This window comes from Salvelinus alpinus, chromosome 25 (genome assembly GCF_045679555.1).
Source record: "Salvelinus alpinus chromosome 25, SLU_Salpinus.1, whole genome shotgun sequence".
NCBI classification, from domain to species: domain Eukaryota; kingdom Metazoa; phylum Chordata; class Actinopteri; order Salmoniformes; family Salmonidae; genus Salvelinus; species Salvelinus alpinus.
In genome coordinates this window covers 885,295-903,687 of record NC_092110.1, presented here as the reverse complement: position 1 = coordinate 903,687, position 18,393 = coordinate 885,295, and the positions used below count along the sequence as shown (strand labels likewise).

General features: G+C 40.2%; 1 protein-coding gene across 1 annotated transcript in view; it reads left to right on the top strand.

Moving 5' to 3' along the window:
• Window positions 1-14,922, top strand: part of LOC139553147 (prostaglandin E2 receptor EP2 subtype-like) — a 28,520-nt gene extending 13,598 nt beyond the window's left edge. The window contains exon 2 of the mRNA XM_071365115.1: window positions 9,221-14,922. Within this exon, the coding sequence (XP_071221216.1) occupies window positions 9,221-9,490 (270 nt within the window). The 3' untranslated portion in view covers window positions 9,491-14,922. The remainder of the gene's footprint in view (window positions 1-9,220) is intronic.
• The last annotated feature ends 3,471 nt before the right edge of the window (window positions 14,923-18,393 follow it).

Genomic DNA, 18,393 nt, shown 5'->3' with positions numbered 1-18,393 from the left:
GGCTGTGTGGTGCAAGGACAACAACCTCTCCCTCAACGTGATCAAGACAAAGGAGATGGTTGTGACTACAGAAAAAGGAGGACCGAGCGCAACCCCATTCTCATCGACGGGGCTGTAGTGGAGCAGGTTGAGAGCTTCAAGTTCCTTGGTGTCCACATCACCAACAAACTAACATGGTCCAAATACACTAAGACAGTCGTGAAGAGGGCACTACAAAGCCTATTCCCCCTCAAGAGACAAAAAATATTTGACATGGGTCCTCAGATCCTCAAATGGTTCTACACCTACACCATCGAGAGCATCCTGACTGGTTGCATCACTGCCTGGTATGGCAACAGCTCGGCCTCCGACCGCAAGGCACGCAATGGCCCATTTCATCACAGGGACCAAGCTTCCTTTCATCCAGGAACTCTATACCAGGCGGTGTCAGAGGAAGGCCCTAAAAATGGTCAAAAACTCCTGCCATCCTAGTCATGAACTGTTCTCTCTGCTACCGCACAGGAAGCGGTACCGGAGCGCCAAGTCTAGGTCCAAAAGGCTTCTTAATAGCTTCTACTCGCAAGCCATAAGACTCCTGAACAGCTAATCAAAGGTTTACCCAGACCCCTCTTTTACGCTGCTACTACTCTGTTTATTATCTATGCATAGCCACTTTAACTCTACCTACATGTACATATTACCTCAATTACCTCGACTAACCGGTGCCCCCGCACATTGACTCTTTACCGGTACCCCCTGTATATAGCCTCGCTATTGTTATTTTACTGCTGCTGTTTAATTATTTGTTACTTTTATTTATTTTTTAATTACTTAACAAAATATTTTTCCACCGGCACAGGTTTCATACATTCATATATAACGATTAAATATTCACTTACTTTTTGAAAATCTTCCTCTGATTTGTCATCCAAAGGGTCCCAGCTATAACATGTAGTGTCGTTTTGTTAGATAAAATCCTTCTTTATATCCCAAAAAGTCTGTTTAGTTGGCGCCATTGATTTGAGTAATCCACTCGTTCAACTTGCCGTTAAAGGAATCTAAAAATCTACCCCTAAACTTTGTTTCAACCAGTCAAAATACGTTTCTATTTACTCCTCAGATATCCTAAAATGTAATCAAAATATAATATTTATTTCGGAAAGAAGTATGTTCAATAGGAAGCCGATTTTAGCAGGTGCGTAATTTCTTCATGGCGTGCTCAAACACGAATTTCCAAGATTGTGTCCTTCTACTAAAAATGTTATTTCTTATTCGTTTTTAAAGTTACAAGCCTAAAACCTTGAACATAGACTGTTGACACCCTGTGGAAGCCATAGGAATTGCATCCAGGGAGTAACTAATTTAGAATATGACCTTTCTCTTGCATTTCTAAGAGGATGGTCTCTCTTAATTCTGGTTGGTTTTTCTTTGGATTTTCTCCTACCATATCTATTGTGTTATATTCTCCTACATTATTTTAACATTTCCACAAACACTACAAAAAGTGTTTTCTTTCCAATGGTACCAATTATATGCATATCCTGGCTTCAGGGCCTGAGCTACAGGCAGTTTACTTTGGGCACGTCATTCAGACAGGAAATGGAGAAAAAAGGGGCCTATCCCTAAGTTAATTTCTCTCCTATTAAAGTGTATTTGTTGGTTAAGAGCTTGTAAGCAAGCATTTCACTGTGAGGTCTTACACCTGTTGTATTCAGCACATGTGACAACATTTTATTTTATTTTCGACTTACTATTGTATTTTTATTTATTTAACCTCCTTGAGATGGGGAAAACATGTTTTTTATTATTAAGTTGAACATGTGCTCTTCATGTCAGTTTCCCAGTTTTCTTCACCAACTTACGCTATTCCTATAGGGACCCAGTTGTGCTATGATATAAACACATTACACAAGTGTATGTAGTTCAACACTTACATGAAGTGTATTAGTGTATTGAAATACACTTTAATAGGAGAGAAATTAAGTAGACAGCAATGAGGTGGGCGGAATGGTATCCTCTAGTACAGGGGTGTCAAACATACGGCCCGCGGGCCGGAACCGGCCCCCAAGGAGGTTCGATCAGGCCCGCAGGATAATTTGAAAGTGGAAAAAATGCATAAAAGACATGGAATTAATATTTTTAATTCGCTGCAATTCATGGATTATCCGCTAAGGGGCGCACTCTTTCCATCAGAGTAGAAGACAAGCCGCATCACTGAGACAGACTGAAAACAGCAGACGGTATCAATGCGCCATCTGCTGCTTGTTACGACGTTGTTAATACCTTGGTCTCTACCTCTCCGCTACACCCTCATTAGCCAAAATGTCGTTATCCAAACGGAGAAAAGTAGATAAGGAGTGTAGAATTTTCAAAGAAAAATGGACCACGTCCTATTTATTTACAGAGATGCACGGAAAACCTTCGTGCTTGGTGTGTTTGCAACAAGTTTCGGTATTGAAGGAATATAATATTCGACGCCACTACGAGACTCATCACAGCGAAAAATATGACGGCTTGCAAGGACAACTGAGAAGAGATAAGATTAACGAATTGCTGGCGGGTCTGAGGAAACAGCAGTCAACTTTCATCCAGAGCCGAGAAGTCAGTGAAGCAGCGGTAAAAGCCAGCTACCTAATTGCTAGCGAAATAATCTTAAAGTGCATTACTATATTTTTCAGTACCAATTAAAGTTTTGTGCCTTTGTACAATCAGTGGGATCAGTTGCAATGCATATTTGTGAATGATAAAAGTAAATTGCACATTTGTCTAAGGAAATATGAGGTGTTTCATGAAATGTTTTGTAAAAGGATAGTTCATTAAATTTCAATATTTTCCTAATGTTCTTGTGCTTCTTTACACCAAAACAAAGGAAAGACATGATATTTTGGTTATTTATAGCAGAGTATGGTATAATTTTAATGGTCCGGCCCACTTGACATCTCCCTAGGCCGTATGTGGCCCACGATGCGAAATGAGTTTGACACCCCTGCTCTAGTAGGTCACATTATTCGTCATGTAGGCAGGAAACCAAATGACACCCACCAGTCCCTCACAAAACCTAAACACTTTTGTAAAAAAAAGTTGACTTTGGACCTTTTTATGATTGCTGTTTCCTAAATCTGTCTTACTTTGCTTACTAAAACGACATACTAATCATCCCACATACTATGCAGACAATTCTACTAGATTAAAACCCTAAAATAGTATGACATCCTGGCATTTAAAGCATGCAAAATTTCTCATAATATAAAACGTTTTATTTTGGGTACTATTTAGAATGTAAGTGAGGGTATTCAAACATGGCCGATGGGGTCAAACATTATTACAAGTGAATGCATTATTACCATACCATAATGCATTATACCTATAAATGCACAACACCAATGAAGATACTATCTAGAATTCTCATCTTCAATTAGAGCTTCATCAGGGTCACATAGAGGCCAGTGAACTAACAGTGGGACCAAGTTTCCATCTCAACCAACCCCCGCTTCATATGATGGAAGAGATGCATCGATTTATTAAATAGACTTGTTACCAAGAAATGCTCTACTGCTAAATTGACAAGGTGCCTGCCCCTATGGGAGTGTACAAAGCAAAAAAAGCCCAAGACACAAACACATGGATGCCCAATGACGCTCCAACCCACCGTATATATATCAAGCGGAACATCGGCCTGGCTTATCAGGCAAAACATAGGATCCCACATAAAAGTACGCTTGTTAACCACGCAACTTGTATAGGTTGTCATCAATAACGTCATCATTTTTTCCATTTCAAACATACCATTTCGTTCGGACACCCTATTGTGACACTTATTGATAACAACCAATACGTTGAAGGTGGTAAATGGGGATAAATGAGAATCTTAGGCTTTTTTAAAACTTATCTCCCACTTTTTGGTTAATGTCTATCTTATCACTCAGAGGTAGTCTTATAGGCAATATAGGGCACTCTATGGTAATGCAAACAGTCAGACCCCCCCTGTGGGGTTGGCGCCTATACTCTACGTCTGCCTGCTGTCGATGAAACCGGATCCTGCCTGTGAGAGCACTGCTTGCTCGACTTTCCCTCGTTACTGTGCCCTCAGGCACCGATGAAATGATTAATAATTAAACAGCATTTCACTGTTGCAATAAGACACTGACTGAGAATACAGGTTTCTGCATGTCTCCTCAATATCTGCCCAAAGTGTTCTCTACCTAATCAATAATTACACAATCCAGACAGTTTGTTCCAGATCGAGGGCACATAGGGTTCTGACAAACATAATTAGTAGAGAATATAAAGGAGTTCTATGAAATATTTGTTATTTAGTATTAAACCCTGGGATTAAGGTGGTGTTCCCTAACAGCCTGATTATTGGCAAACAAAATGGCAACTCGGTTGGGGGAGGGAGATACCAAATGTACATGTAAGCCATTTCTCAATGATCTTTGCTCGATTTCTCAAGTCCTAACTCATCGCTTCCTACTCAAAATGCATTGAAGGAGGTCAGAAGGGAGGAACCATGGGTGTTCTTCCCCAATGTGTTCTGAGAGGGCATGGAGAAAGGACACCATGGAAGACTATTGAGAAAGAGTCTTGGAGAATCAACAAGTTCAACACAAAGTGTTCATCTGGAAGTACTTATAAAGGCGTTACTGCGTTTGCATAATGCAGACTGATATTAGAATAACTCTGTGTCAACAATTCACACAGTAGAGTTCAGCTCATTATGTTGCCCCATTGTAATTTGTGTAATCTAAGGTCTCGTACAGGCATGGCTGTGGTGTTTTTCCACTCTACTCAGGGTTGTTCACACTGCTAGTTCCACCCACAGGATATTGTCGTAATGATAGATGTTTCAGGAAATTGCCCTGAAAGAGTCTAGAATACTTTCACTTTTACTGGACACAGCACTCTTGAGTCACACTGGGAAACCCCAACAGTACACCCAGTTTAGCAGCATACAGTTTGTGTGTGTGTGCTCGGTCGAGGGATGTGCATCTCCACTGTTTCACTAATACCAAGAGTAATAAAAACCTGTGAGATGGTTGGTTACATTTTCCGATCATTATTGTGGAATTACTTAAGAGGGAAATTGATGTCATTTTCTCCAAAAATAATATACTTTATTTGACTTTAATTTAGAAAATAGCAACTGTTATAAGGTATCTAGCGACAGACAGTCCGGTGGAAATGTGTACCTGACCAAATCTTGTTTCATTCCCGTAAATACCTTTTCGGCTCTTTGCCATTTAGCATGTGGAATAGCTACAGTGCCTTCAGAAACTATTCATACTCTTTGACTTATTCTACAATTTGCCTGAATTCAAAATTATTATTTTAAAATTCTTTAAGCTCTGTGAAGTTGGTTGTTGATTATCGCTACTGTAGATAGCCATTTTCTTGCTATAGATTTTCAAGCCGATTTAATCTCTCCGGGATCGGTGTCGCTATACCGGGACGGTTGAGCTAATGTGCACTAATGTGATTAGTATGACGTTGTAAGTAACAGCAAACTTTCCAGGACATAGACATGTCTTATATGCCCATAAAGCTTAAATTATTGTTAATCTAACTGCACTGTCCAATTTACAGTAGCTACTACAGTGAAGAAATACCATGCTATTGTTTGAGGAGAGTGCACAACAGCAAAAAACCTTTCTCATGGCAACTGGTTTGATACATTCACCTCTGATGGTAAATAATGTGCTTCAGTAATTTTGCTCTGATTTGTCATCCCGAGGGTCCCAGAGATAAAATGTAGCATAGTTTTGTTTGATAAAATCATACATAAGAACTGGGTTCTACAGTTTGAACCCCTGCTCTCTGGCTCCACAGCCACCCCGTCTAACTTTCACACATCTAGATGGCCAGTGTTTAAGCTAATGATCCATCATGTATGACATTCCTGGGAGTGTGTAAACTTAAACTTAATTGAAAACACATGTTTTTTTGTTTGTATTATCTTTTACCAGATCTAATGTGTTATATTCTCCTACATTAATTTCACATTTCAGCAAACTTCAAAGTGTTTCCATTTGGGTGTGACATTTTAGGCGAAAATTGAAAAAAAAGGTCCTTAAGAGGTTTGTAAGTCAAAACTGTAACTAGGCCACTCAGAAACATTCAATGTTGTCTTAGGAAGCAACTCCAGTGTATATTTGGCCTTGTGGTTTAGGTTATTGTCTTGCTGAAAGGTGAATTTGTCTTACAGTGTCTGTTGGAAAGCAGACTGAACCAGGTTTTCCTCTAGGATTTTGCCTGTTTAGCTCTAATTCCCTTATTTTTGCTATTGGCCTTGTGGTGAAATCCCTGAGCGGTTTCTTTCCTCTTTGGCAACTGAGTTAGGAAGGACACCTGTATCTTTGTAGTGACTGGGTGTATTGATATACCATCCAAAGTGTAAATAATAACTTCACCACACTCAAAGGGTTATTAATTCATTTTTGTTGTACTTTTTTTATTAGATCTTTTATAAGCAATACAAAACACAAACACACACACACACACACATCATACAAACATCAACTACATCCCACCTGCCCAGACCCACTAGCACACACCCCCATCACTTTCTGCTACATGGTCTGTAAACTGCACCTTTTTGTTCCTCTCCGTAGCCCCGGCACTTTCAGTATTTTAATTAATAAATGTTTTCCCATTGTGCTGTAAAATTTGTGCATTTTGTCTCTTGTATAAAAAAATTCTATACATTTAGTTATACTGGATTAAGCGTACATTTTAGTTAACTGTAATTTTGTTAATTACACTCCAACTTTCCCTCCATCTTGAGCCAACATCAGTTCTTTTTAAGTCTTGGTTCCAATAGTTCATATTTTTTTTCTAAGAGATTGTCAGTTGGATATGCTCTCTGCAAGATTGTATTTATCTTCCCTATCATATTAACATCATTTTCTGATTCAAATAAGATTCGCTCTAGGTTGCTGTAATGTCCAAAATATTTCAAATATAAGTTTTGTGATGTAACTTTTACATTGCATGTATTTGAAACTATCTACATTGATCAGTCCAAAATTACTTTTTAATTTCTTTCATGTAAATTAATGTATTTCCTGTTACCAAGTCATTTACGGTTTCTATGCCTTTAGTTTTCCATGTGGATCAAAGGGTTTTTCAGTGTCTTCTTTTTACATTTTTTTTACCCATTTACTGATAGGTGCACTTTGCAAGGCATTGGAAAACCTCCTTGTCTTTTTGGTTGAATCTGTGTTTGAAATTCACTGCTCAACTGAGGGATCTTTACAGATATTGTATATGTGGGGTACAGAGATGAGGTAGTCATTCAAAAATTATGTTAAACCCTATTATTGCACAGAGTGAGTCCATGCAACTTATTAAGTGGCTTGTTAAGCACATTTTGACTCCTGAAATTATTTAGGCTTGCCATAACAAAGTGGTTGAATACGTATTGACTCGAGACATTTCAGCTTTCATTTTTTTTATTAATTTGTAAAAACATAATTCCACTTTGACATGATGGGTTATTGTGTGTAGACCAGTGACACAATTTAATCAATTTTAAATTCAGGCTGTAAGACAACAAAATGTGGAAAAAGTCAAGGGGTGTGAATACTTTCTGTATTTCGGGTCAAGTGACCCGACCCACTACATCAAATATGTTTCAATATTTATTTATTACAAAAAAATTTTTTTTTGTATAACTCCAGATTTAATGAATTATTAGCTTCTGAAGCTTTTGTTTCCACCAAAGACGATCTGTTTTCAATAATCTGACATTGACGCTAATCTCCAAAACAAGGGTTTCAAAAAGGATTCAAGGAATGTGGTTTGGCTGGTTAGGAGCAGGCAAGGATTACATTCTGGTCTCTTTGACTTTTGGGAGAATGGAAGAACAAAGATGTTTGCGAGAGCTTGGAGAATCAGATGTTAAGCCTTGCTAGTGATTGGTGGTGACAGCATGTTGAGACGGCCGGTAGCATCGGTGGGATCACACACTTTGTTTTAAAGATAATGTTTTGTGTATTTAAATTTTATTCAAACAGAGAGGATTAAATGAGTGGGGAAACAGATGGGGAGATGCGGAATAGTGGTGGGACTGTGATTAGTACCCACGCTGGGGTGGGGAATATGTGCTGCAGTATGTGCTGTACCCACTACACCAGCTTCAGGCAAGGATCCCGCACTTAGACCGTTTTTAAATTTTTTAATAAGAACAAATTCTTATTAACAATGACGGTCTACCAAAAGGCAAAAGGCCTCCTGCGGGGACGGGGGCTGGGATTAAAAATCTCGGACAAAACACACATCACAACAAGAAAGACACCACAACACTACATAAAGAGAGACCAAAGACAACAAAAGCTTGGTCGCAACACCACATGACAACAACATGGTAGCAACAAAACATAGTACAAACATTATTGGGCACAGACAACAGCACAAAGGCAAGAAGGTAGAGACAACAATACATCACGCGAAGCAGACACAACTGTCAGTAAGAGTGTCCATGATTGAGTCTTTGAATGAAGAGATGGAGATAAAACTGTCCAGTTTGAGTTTTTTTTGTAGCTTGTTCCAGTCGCTAGCTGCAGCGAACTGAAAAGAGGAGCAACCCAGGGATGTGTGTGCTTTGGGGACCTTTACCAGAATGTGACTGGCAGAACGGGTGTTGTATGTGGAGGATGAGGGCTGCAGTAGGTATCTTAGACAGGGGGTAGTGAGGCCTAAGAGGGTTTTATAAATAAGCATCAACCAGTGGGTCTTGTGACAGGTATACAGAGATTACCAGTTTACAGAGGAGTATAGAGTGCAGTGATGTGTCCTATAAGGAGCTTTGGTGGCAAATCTGATGGCTGAATGGTAAAGAACATCTAGCCGCTCGAGAGCACGCTTACCTACTGATCTATAAATTACATCTCCGTAATCTAGCATGGGTAGGATGGTCATCTGAATCAGGGTTAGTTTGGCAGCTGGGGTGAAAGAGGAGAGATTACGAATCCAGGTCTAGATTTAACCTTAGCCTGCAACTTTGATATGTGCTGAGAGAAGGACAGTGTACTGTCTAGCCGTACTCCCAAGTGCTTATATGAGGTGACTACCTCAAGCTCTAAACCCTCAAAGGTAGTAATCACACAGGTGGGGAGAGGGGCATTCTTCTTACCAAACCACATTACCTTTGTTTTGGATGTTGGTGGCAGCGGTGGGATTCCTCAGTAAGTCATTTGATCAGGACTCATTATTCAGGGTCTTCTCTTCCTCTCTTGTCTCTTAGATCCGTGTTTATATCAACTCCACGGGGCAGAGGAAGGAGAGCCACAAGATGGACCTCATTGCCCTCCTCTTTCTCTCAACCAACTCCATCGTGGACCCCTGGGTGTTCATCTTCCTCAGCCCATCAGTGCTGCGCTTCTTCTGGGGAGCCCTGTGCAAGACGCCCCTCCTGCGGTCCAGGGAGTCTTTCTTCAAGTCCTCCCTGGGGAAGCAGACGCACGCCCAGCTGGAGCTGTGCCATCCCAGTGCTGTCTCCGAGTTCACCCTTTGATGTACTGGACCTAATTGGGGCCTTGTATGTTGTCTCTGAAGGGAGAAGCCACTCAGAATAGTGCCACTGCCCAAATGTGCTGCCTGCCTAGTGGTTTGGTTACATTGCAGGGATGTGGGGTGTGTGTGTAGCTACTTAGGGGCAACTTCTGGACAAGTGGAGCGGCAACCTACACATTCCTGCAAACGTAGGCTGCTGCTTGCTTGTTTTGGAACAGGCTCTGAGGCTCATATTGGAAGCCTCCGGAGGCCAGCAACAGACATTTGACTGGCAGTTAGACTCCAACTCTGAGGAGAATGGAGTTGCAGTACAGGGTCACGTTCTTAAAAGTACTGCCCATTATTTGTTTTTACAGCCTGGACTCTCAAATCAGAGGCCACTACAAGGACAGCAAACCAGGATTCACATCACTGAAGGGACTAAATCAGATAAGGACTGTTTATTCTATGTGAGTTGATCATGCTCCAGATGCATGCATTGTTGCCACCGTGCCCTGTTACCACACCCTGGGACTCCCAGAGAAGTTTACATGAATTCTTTCTATTGAGATGTTCCTTCAGCTATCCAATGGAATCCTTGTGGTTTTGGGAATTGTTATCAGAAAAGTCAGAGTCATCCATGTAATCCAAGCAAGATTCACACACTCCAGACCTATGTTCAAATACTATTTAGGGTATTTCAAATACTTTCAAAGACATTTGGATGTAAGCATTTGGTATTTTTTTCCCGAAAACACAAGTAGTATAATATTGTAATGTATTTGGAAATAACCTTGGAAAGTATTTGCATGTATTTCGTAAATAAATATTTAAATACTACCATGCATTTCAACCAGGTCTGTTTGGTATTTGAAATAATGTATTTGGAAATAGGTATTTGGAAATACTTTCAAATAGTAGGCTATTTATAGTAGGCTATCCAATAGAAGTAGTTGATTCGGGACACATTAAAATATTAGTACTGTATTTGTACTGTATTTGAGTAAAAAATACTAAAATACGGTACACAGATAACAAAAATCTAATACATGTATTTGAGCCCAGGTCTGACACACACATACACTATCCCCTCTCCCTGCAGCTATGACCCGTTGACCTTTCCCCATTCACCCCACTGGGTACTCACCTCAAACGGTCAAAGGGTAATAGCTCGAGAGTGACATTTCGTCTTGTAACGTTTACATTTTTTATCAAACAAATGAATGTGGTTGTGTTATGAGAATTGTGCTATGAGAGGAGGTTTCGTCTGTACTCTTATGAGGTACCTTAGTGTTTTATTTTATTTCACCTTTATTTAACCAGGAAGGCCAGTTGAAAGGACAGCTTGAGTATTTATTATGTGTCCCAGCTCTCAGAACTCATTGATGTGTTAGTGTACCTGGTGACAAGGTACTCATGAATGTTCAGTGCGCAGTTGTAAATGTGTCGTTCGTGTGTGTGTGTCAGTAAACCTTTTTATGTGACTAAAGTACATGTCATATAAAAAATGTCACGACAGGCCTGATGGAAAAATAATATTTGTTGGTAAACATTTCAAATGTCGACACGACAATACGCCAGACAATGTGGGATTTTTTTGTGTCGGTAACATTTATTATGCAAGAAATGGCAGTGGAAACGTTTTTTTCATTTCCAATACATATCGAGGGTCTTATTCTGGTGACATGATGATTCATGCTTGGCTGCCGTTTGACAAATAAAAAACAATCTTGCTATTTTGTCCATAATAATGTCATAATTTAGGCTATACCCGCACTGTATCTGCGAGTGCGAGCTATTAGCTAGTACGTGCCAAGACCAGAGTGGACACATTCGCTATATAACGCAACTTTTTTGGGACAAGACCATCAGTAGAGTTGAAAATGCGATGGAAACCCATTTAACTTTTTATTCGGTACATGGGAATACACACATTGTTTTATCCGTAACAAGTCAATTTGTTGGAAACACATCTCTGGTGGGAAAATGCGCATGTTGTTTTCATATGGATTTTAGAATATTTGCATGAAAATCTGTCGCCAATTGGATGGAAACCTAGCTAATGTCAAAGAGATGGCACTGAAAAAACATGATATCAGCAAGAAATCCTACCTCTACAGTTGAAGTCGGACCTTAGCCAAATACATATAAACTCAGTTTTTCACAATATCTGACATTTAATCCTAGTAAACATTCCCTGTCTCAGTTAGGATCACCTATTTATTTTAAGAATGTGAAATGTCAGAATAATAGTAGAGAATTATTTCTTTCAGCTTCCATTTCTTTCATCACATTCTAAGTGGGTCAGAAGTTTACATACACTCAATTAGTATTTGGTAGCATTGTCTTTAAATTGTTTAACTTGGGTCAAACGTTTCGGGTAGCCTTCCACAAGCTTCCCACAATAAGTTGGGTGAATTATTGGCCCATTCCTCCTGACAGAGATGGTGTAACTGAGTCAGGTTTGTAGGCCTCCTTGCTCGCACACGCTTTTTCAGTTCTGCCCACAAATGTTCGATAGGGTTGAGGTCAGGGCTTTTTGATGGCAACTCCAATACCTTGACTTTGTTGTCCTTAAGCCATTTTGCCACAACTTTGAAAGTGTGCTTGGGGTCATTGTCCATTTGGAAGAGCCATTTGCGATCAAGCTTTAACTTCCTGACTGATGTCTTGAGATGTTGCTTCAATATATCCACATAATTTTAATTCCTCATGATGCCATCTATTTTGTGAAGTGCACCAGTCCCTCCTGCAGAAAAGCACCCCCACAACATGATGCTGCCACCCCCGTGCTTCACGGTTGGGATGGTGTTCTTCGGCTTGCAAGCCTCCCCCTTTTTCCTCCAGACATAACGATGGTCATTATGGCCAAACAGTTCTATTTTTGTTCCATCAGACCAGAGGACATTTCTCCAAAAAGTAGTCTGGCTTTTTTATGGTGGTTTTGGAGCAGTGGCTTCTTCCTTGCTGAGCGGCCTTTCGTGTTATGTCGATATAGGACTCGTTTTACTGTGGATATTGATACTTTTGTACCTGTTTCCTCCACCATCTTCACAAGGTCCTTTGCTGTACGTTCATCTCTAGGAGACAGAACGCTTCTTCTTCCTGAGCGGTATGACGGCTGCGTGGTCCCATGGTGTTTATATTTGCGTACTATTGTTTGTACAGATGAATGTGGTACCTTCAGGCGTTTGGAAATTGCTCCCAAAGATGAACCCGACTTGGAGGTCAACAATTTGATTTATTTAGATTTTCCCATGATGTCAAGCAAAGAGGCACTGAGTTTGAAGGTAGGCCTTGAAATACATCCACAGGTACACCTCCAAATGACGTCAATTAGCCCATCAGAAGCTTCTAAAGCCATGACAGTCAACTTAGTCTATGTAAACTTCTGACACACTGAAATTGTGATACAATGAATTATAAGTTAAATAATCTGTCTGTAAACAATTGTTGTAAAAATTACTTGTGTCATGCACAAAGTAGATGTCCTAACTGACTTGCCAAAACTATAGTTTCTTAATTAACAAGAAATTTGTGGAGTGGTTGAAAAATGTGTTTATGACTCCAACCTAAGTGTATGTAAACTTCCGACTTCAACTGTACTTATACCTGTTGTTAATGTTTATTTATTTAACCCTTATTTTAGCAGGTAAGTTGGGATGCCGTGGTAAGTTGACTGAGAACAAATTCTCATTTACATGTAGATAGTCAGACCCTATGGAAGATCCTGATTGCACTGAGCTTTTAAACTTTGTCAGGCATGTGTGATTATGTACATGTGCCTGCGTGTGTGTGTATGCGTGTGTTAATGCTTCTGTTAATATGCACCTGGCGCATGCATCTAGCCCTTATCCGTCAAACCTGTTCTGGAGCGCCACTTCCTGTCATAGACCCACGTCGTGGATGACATCCAGATGTGTATGTTAACTAAGGTAGACTCCCAACCAGCCCTTTAAAAAAAGCTATTACTCTCTCATAATGAAAACAAACAGGGATTTCACTAGCTCCACCAATATAACTTACACAAGCAAATCAGACACTTAAATTGCCTTTGGGAGAGCATATTGAATTAACAACATGCAGACCCTTTAAATTGATCCCTAGTCACAAACACTAACGAAATAAACATAATTATATAGCATTAATTACATTGGAGATGGCTCCACAGGAACAGGCATGCGATTTTGATTACAAACGTGATTAATTCGGTTTACTCTTGCGATTGATTTAATGAAGGTGGTTAGTCAGAGGGAAATGACTATGTTGAAACATATCGTGTCTCGTGTCAGTCCTGGGTCGTGTTGATTAGGCACCAAATATAAGAAAACCAACTGAAACAGGGAGGGACAACATGAACATGAACTTTTCTCAATTTCGTTTTTTGTTGCAAAACGTTTTCCATTGCATGCCCTAATGAACATCACCCAAAGAAGTTGTCTAGGCTTTAAGGTTGGAGATGCCGTAGCTAAAGTCTGGTCTGGTAAGACGGCCTAAGGCCCCCTGCCTTGTGGTGGGAGGATGTTTGGTTTCATATAATCAAGTTCCTGCAAAGAAGCATGGGAGTACAGAGGCACATACCTCCTCTCTGGTCAAAAGTAGTGCAATATATAGAGAATAGGGTGCCATTTGGGACACAGCCTTGCCTATGATATTAGTACAAATGCCAATGTGTTTCCGTTTAGATAAATTATGTAGTTCAATGTTGATTTTTAAGGCATCAAAAAATAACTGAAGTTTTATGATTGCTGTTGACATTGCCCATGTGGAGTTCCATCACAAGCCAGTTATCTACACTCTATTTTATTTATCTCAGTCACCCACTCTCTCTTAGTCCCTCTCCCTCCTTTTTTTCTCTCACTACCTTGTTCATTCTCCCCTCACCTTAGACTTCTTTGACACATTTCAAAGGGCCTCCACCTTGTCCCTCCACCTGAACATACAAACAGAAACACACACACAGCGGGTTAATTTGAGGGAATGTGATTAAGTCATGGGCTCTGACAAGAGACAGAGAACGCCAGACACCCATTGGAGAGAAACGAGTTTATCACCAACGGCAATGCCTTGTCTGCCAAACTGACACTCGTCGCCAAGAGCTGACATCCTCCCAGACGTGATTGTTCCATTCCACTCACTTAACCTGTCTGGTTACATTTGGGTTTAGCTGACTAGTACATTTTGCACATATCAAATGTACACGTGGTTGGCTTGACGTAAATCCAACATGACACATTCCAGGCGCTTGTACCTACGTACCATTGGGGTCTATGATTATTTCAAGCAAGGCAGCTTGAAAATAGTCATTGTATGTGCTTTTTTTGTCTTGTCGCTTGCAGCAGGTACTATATGCTACCTATTGTGTCTCAATTGCTGACTCTTGTAAACTCTTTTTGTCAAAATGAACAATGTTTTAGTAACGTGTCGTAATAAAGCTGGTACCACTAAAGATTATTTCTGTGCCATGTTCCTTTTTTCCCGCTATCATCAGCAGCTCTACCATTTCCTGTGTGATGGTTATCACCTAAACCCAAGGACCTCATCACGAGTCATGACCAAAATGTCAGCACTGTTCCGTCCTTCATCGATAATCCAATTCAATCTCACTTTATTTACGATGTCCTTGTTAATAGAATTATCTCTTGGCAGCCATGGGTTTAATAGGCGAGGAGGGAGGAAATTCGCAATGTTGATGTGTTTATTGCGTTTATCGAGACAGCAGCTGCTTTCCTGGCTATGCCTATGTGGCATGTTCAGAGATAGTGTGGAGAGTTACACAAACATACACACGCATGCAGCTCAAGTGAGATAGGGGAGGGCTAATGGGAGAGGAGCGCAAGAGGCCAATCCCAAAGGCCAAACAACTCAACTCAAAAGTGACACACACTTTAAAAATATACAGTTCATACACAAAGATAGATATATTGTTCATGAATGAACACATGGTACATAGATACATAAAGTTATTCTAAGCTATATTCTTTGTTCTCTCATCATTTCAGCAAGCAAGCTATACAGTGCATTCAGAAAGTATTCAGACCCCTTGACTTTTTTCACATTTTGTTATGTTACAGCCTTATTCTAATATGGATTAAATCGTTTTTGTTCCTCAATCTGCACACAATACCCCATTATGACAAAGCAAAAACTGATTTTTAGAAATGTTAACAAATTTTATAACAAATTTAAAGCTGAAATATCACATTTACATAAGTATTCAAACCTTTTACTCAGTACACATTTGGCGGATATTACAGCCTTTCATCAAGGAACTCTTTGTACTTTGCTCCATTCATCTTACCCTCGATCCTGACTAGTCTCCCAGTCCCTGCAGTTGATAAAAACCCACAGCATGATGCTGCCACCATCATACTTCATCGTAGGGATGGTGTCAGGTTTCCTCTAGACGTGACGCTTGGCATTCAGGCCAAAGAGTTCAATCTTGGTTTCATCAGACCAGAGAATATTTTTTCTCATGTTCAGAGTCCTTTAGGTGCCTTTTGGCAAACTCCAAGCGGGCTGTCATGTGCCTTTTACCGAGAAGTAGCCACTCTACCATAAAGGCCTGATTGGTGGAGTGCTGCAGAGATGGTTGTCTTTCTGGAAGGTTCTCCCATCTACCCAAAGGAATTCTGGAACTCTGACAGAGTGACCATCGGGTTCTTGGTCACCTCCCTGACCAAGATACTTCTCCCACAGTTGCTCAATTTGTCCGGGCAGCCAGCTCTAGGAAGAGTCTTGGTAGTTCCAAACTTCTTCCATTTAATAATTATTGAGGCCACTGTGTTCTTGGGGACCTTCAATGCTGCAGAAATGTTTTGGTACCCTTCCCCAGATCTGTGCCTCGATACAACTCCTTCGACCTCATGGCTTGGTTTTTGCTCTGACATGCAGTCAGCTGCGGGACCTTATATAAACAGGTGTGTGCCTTTCCAAATCAGGTCCAATCAATTGAATTTACCACAGGTGGACTCTAATCAAGTTATAGAAACATCTCAAGGATGATCAATGGAAACAGGATGCACCTGAGCTCAATTTCGAGTCTCATAGCAAAGGGTCTGAATTCTTACGTAAATAAGGTATTTCTGTTTTTTATTTTTTTAGAAATGTGGGAAAAAACCTGTTTTCACTTTGTCATTATGGGGTATTGAGTATAGATTGATGAGAAAACAAATAATTTAACAATTTTAGAATGAGGCTGTAACGTAACAAAATGTGTAAAAGTCAGTACTATCCGAATGCACTGTATATCAATGCATTATGTAAACTGCGCAGCTTCATATCAATACACTATCTAAATTGAGGCTGCGAATCCGCCATAGAAATAGAAAGAATATAAGCTCCGGTAATATAGATAGCCTAGTGACATATGTCCACCAGATTCACAGGCGTTTTGCCGTATCATTTTTGCCCTGTTTAACCAAAGTTAATAATAAGAAAAATATTTAAGTTATTCTCCTATAGAAACTGACTGGCTGTGCTACCAGCAGACTGGCGCACAAGGGCACATTAGAACAATTAATATAGTTTGTGTCGATTCCTCTGTCACACATCTCTAGCAACATGAATACATTTAACTGGTTGTTTCCATATTGAGTACTGATTTCAAATCACTAGCTTGCCGTGCATGATGGCATGAACAGAACAGTTCTGTGCATATGTATTTTGCACGCCATTCTGTTGGCTGGTTTCGTGAAAACTAGCCAACAGGGCGCACTACCCAAGTGTAGTAGTGACGAATTGTCACAGTGTCATTCTTACTGGAGACATATTTCTAGATGTATCTTCTCATCTCTAACTACACAATAGCCATTATCATTTGGTCTGTGTATGGTGCCACCCCCACCATGGGGAACTTTTATGAACTTGCGGACTGCTCCGTGTACAATGACTTCCGCCAGAACACAAAGAGTTTGACACATCTGGTGGACATGAAGCTTATCTATTGAACGTTTTGGAGCAATGGGCCAGTCCATTTTGTATGGCCTGGTGCACCGGCTGGGTGGAGAGTTCTCTTTAGGATCAATGGGATGGTCGAAAATGAGCAAACCCGGGGCACCGGGCCATGCAAAACCAATTTGCCTTAAACGTTAGTGGTCCAAACCATTCATCTTGAGGCGACTGGGGGAGCAGGGTTCTAAAATACAATCAGATTTGATTTGATTTGATATCACACAATAAGTGAAACTGGATTATGATCATTTGCTGGTAAAAAGGGGGAGGTGCAAAAACATTAGTTTGCACTCCCTATTTTAATTTGCTCCATGACAAGGTGCCCAAGTATAAGGTTGTCACTAGTTAACACCGCCACAAAGTCATGAACCTTGTCTATTTCTACTTTTTCTCTTCTTATAATCGGATTTTAAATCTAACTCTCACCTTAACCCTAACCACACTGCTAACCTTAGTTTAACGCTTAGCTTAAATTAAGACCAAAAAGCTCAAGTTGTTTTCAAGATATAGTCAATTTTGACTTTGTGGCTGTTTTATCTAGTGGAAACCCAAGTCTAGGCTACAGAGAAAACGTGTTTGGCTCTCAGCCAACTCGCGAATGGGAAGAACTTTGTATCAGGTGTTTCTGACTAATTAACATTGCCATGCTGGTGGGTGGCAAGTTTTAAATAAAACCCAGCCCTAAACGAAACGTAGGCTGAAAATAATTTGCACATTATCTCATAAGAATAGACACAAAAGACTCACGAAAACATCACACATTCAGATTTGGCACTTCAAGCCCAAATACACAAAAGTATGTGGACACCTGCTCGTCTAACATCTCATTCCAAAATCTTAGGCATTAATACAGAGTTGGCCCCCCTTTTGCTGCTATAACAGCCTCCACTCTTCTGGGAAGGCTTTCCACTAGATGTTGGAACATTGCTGCGGGGACTTGCTTCCATTCAGCCACAAGAGCATTATTGAGGT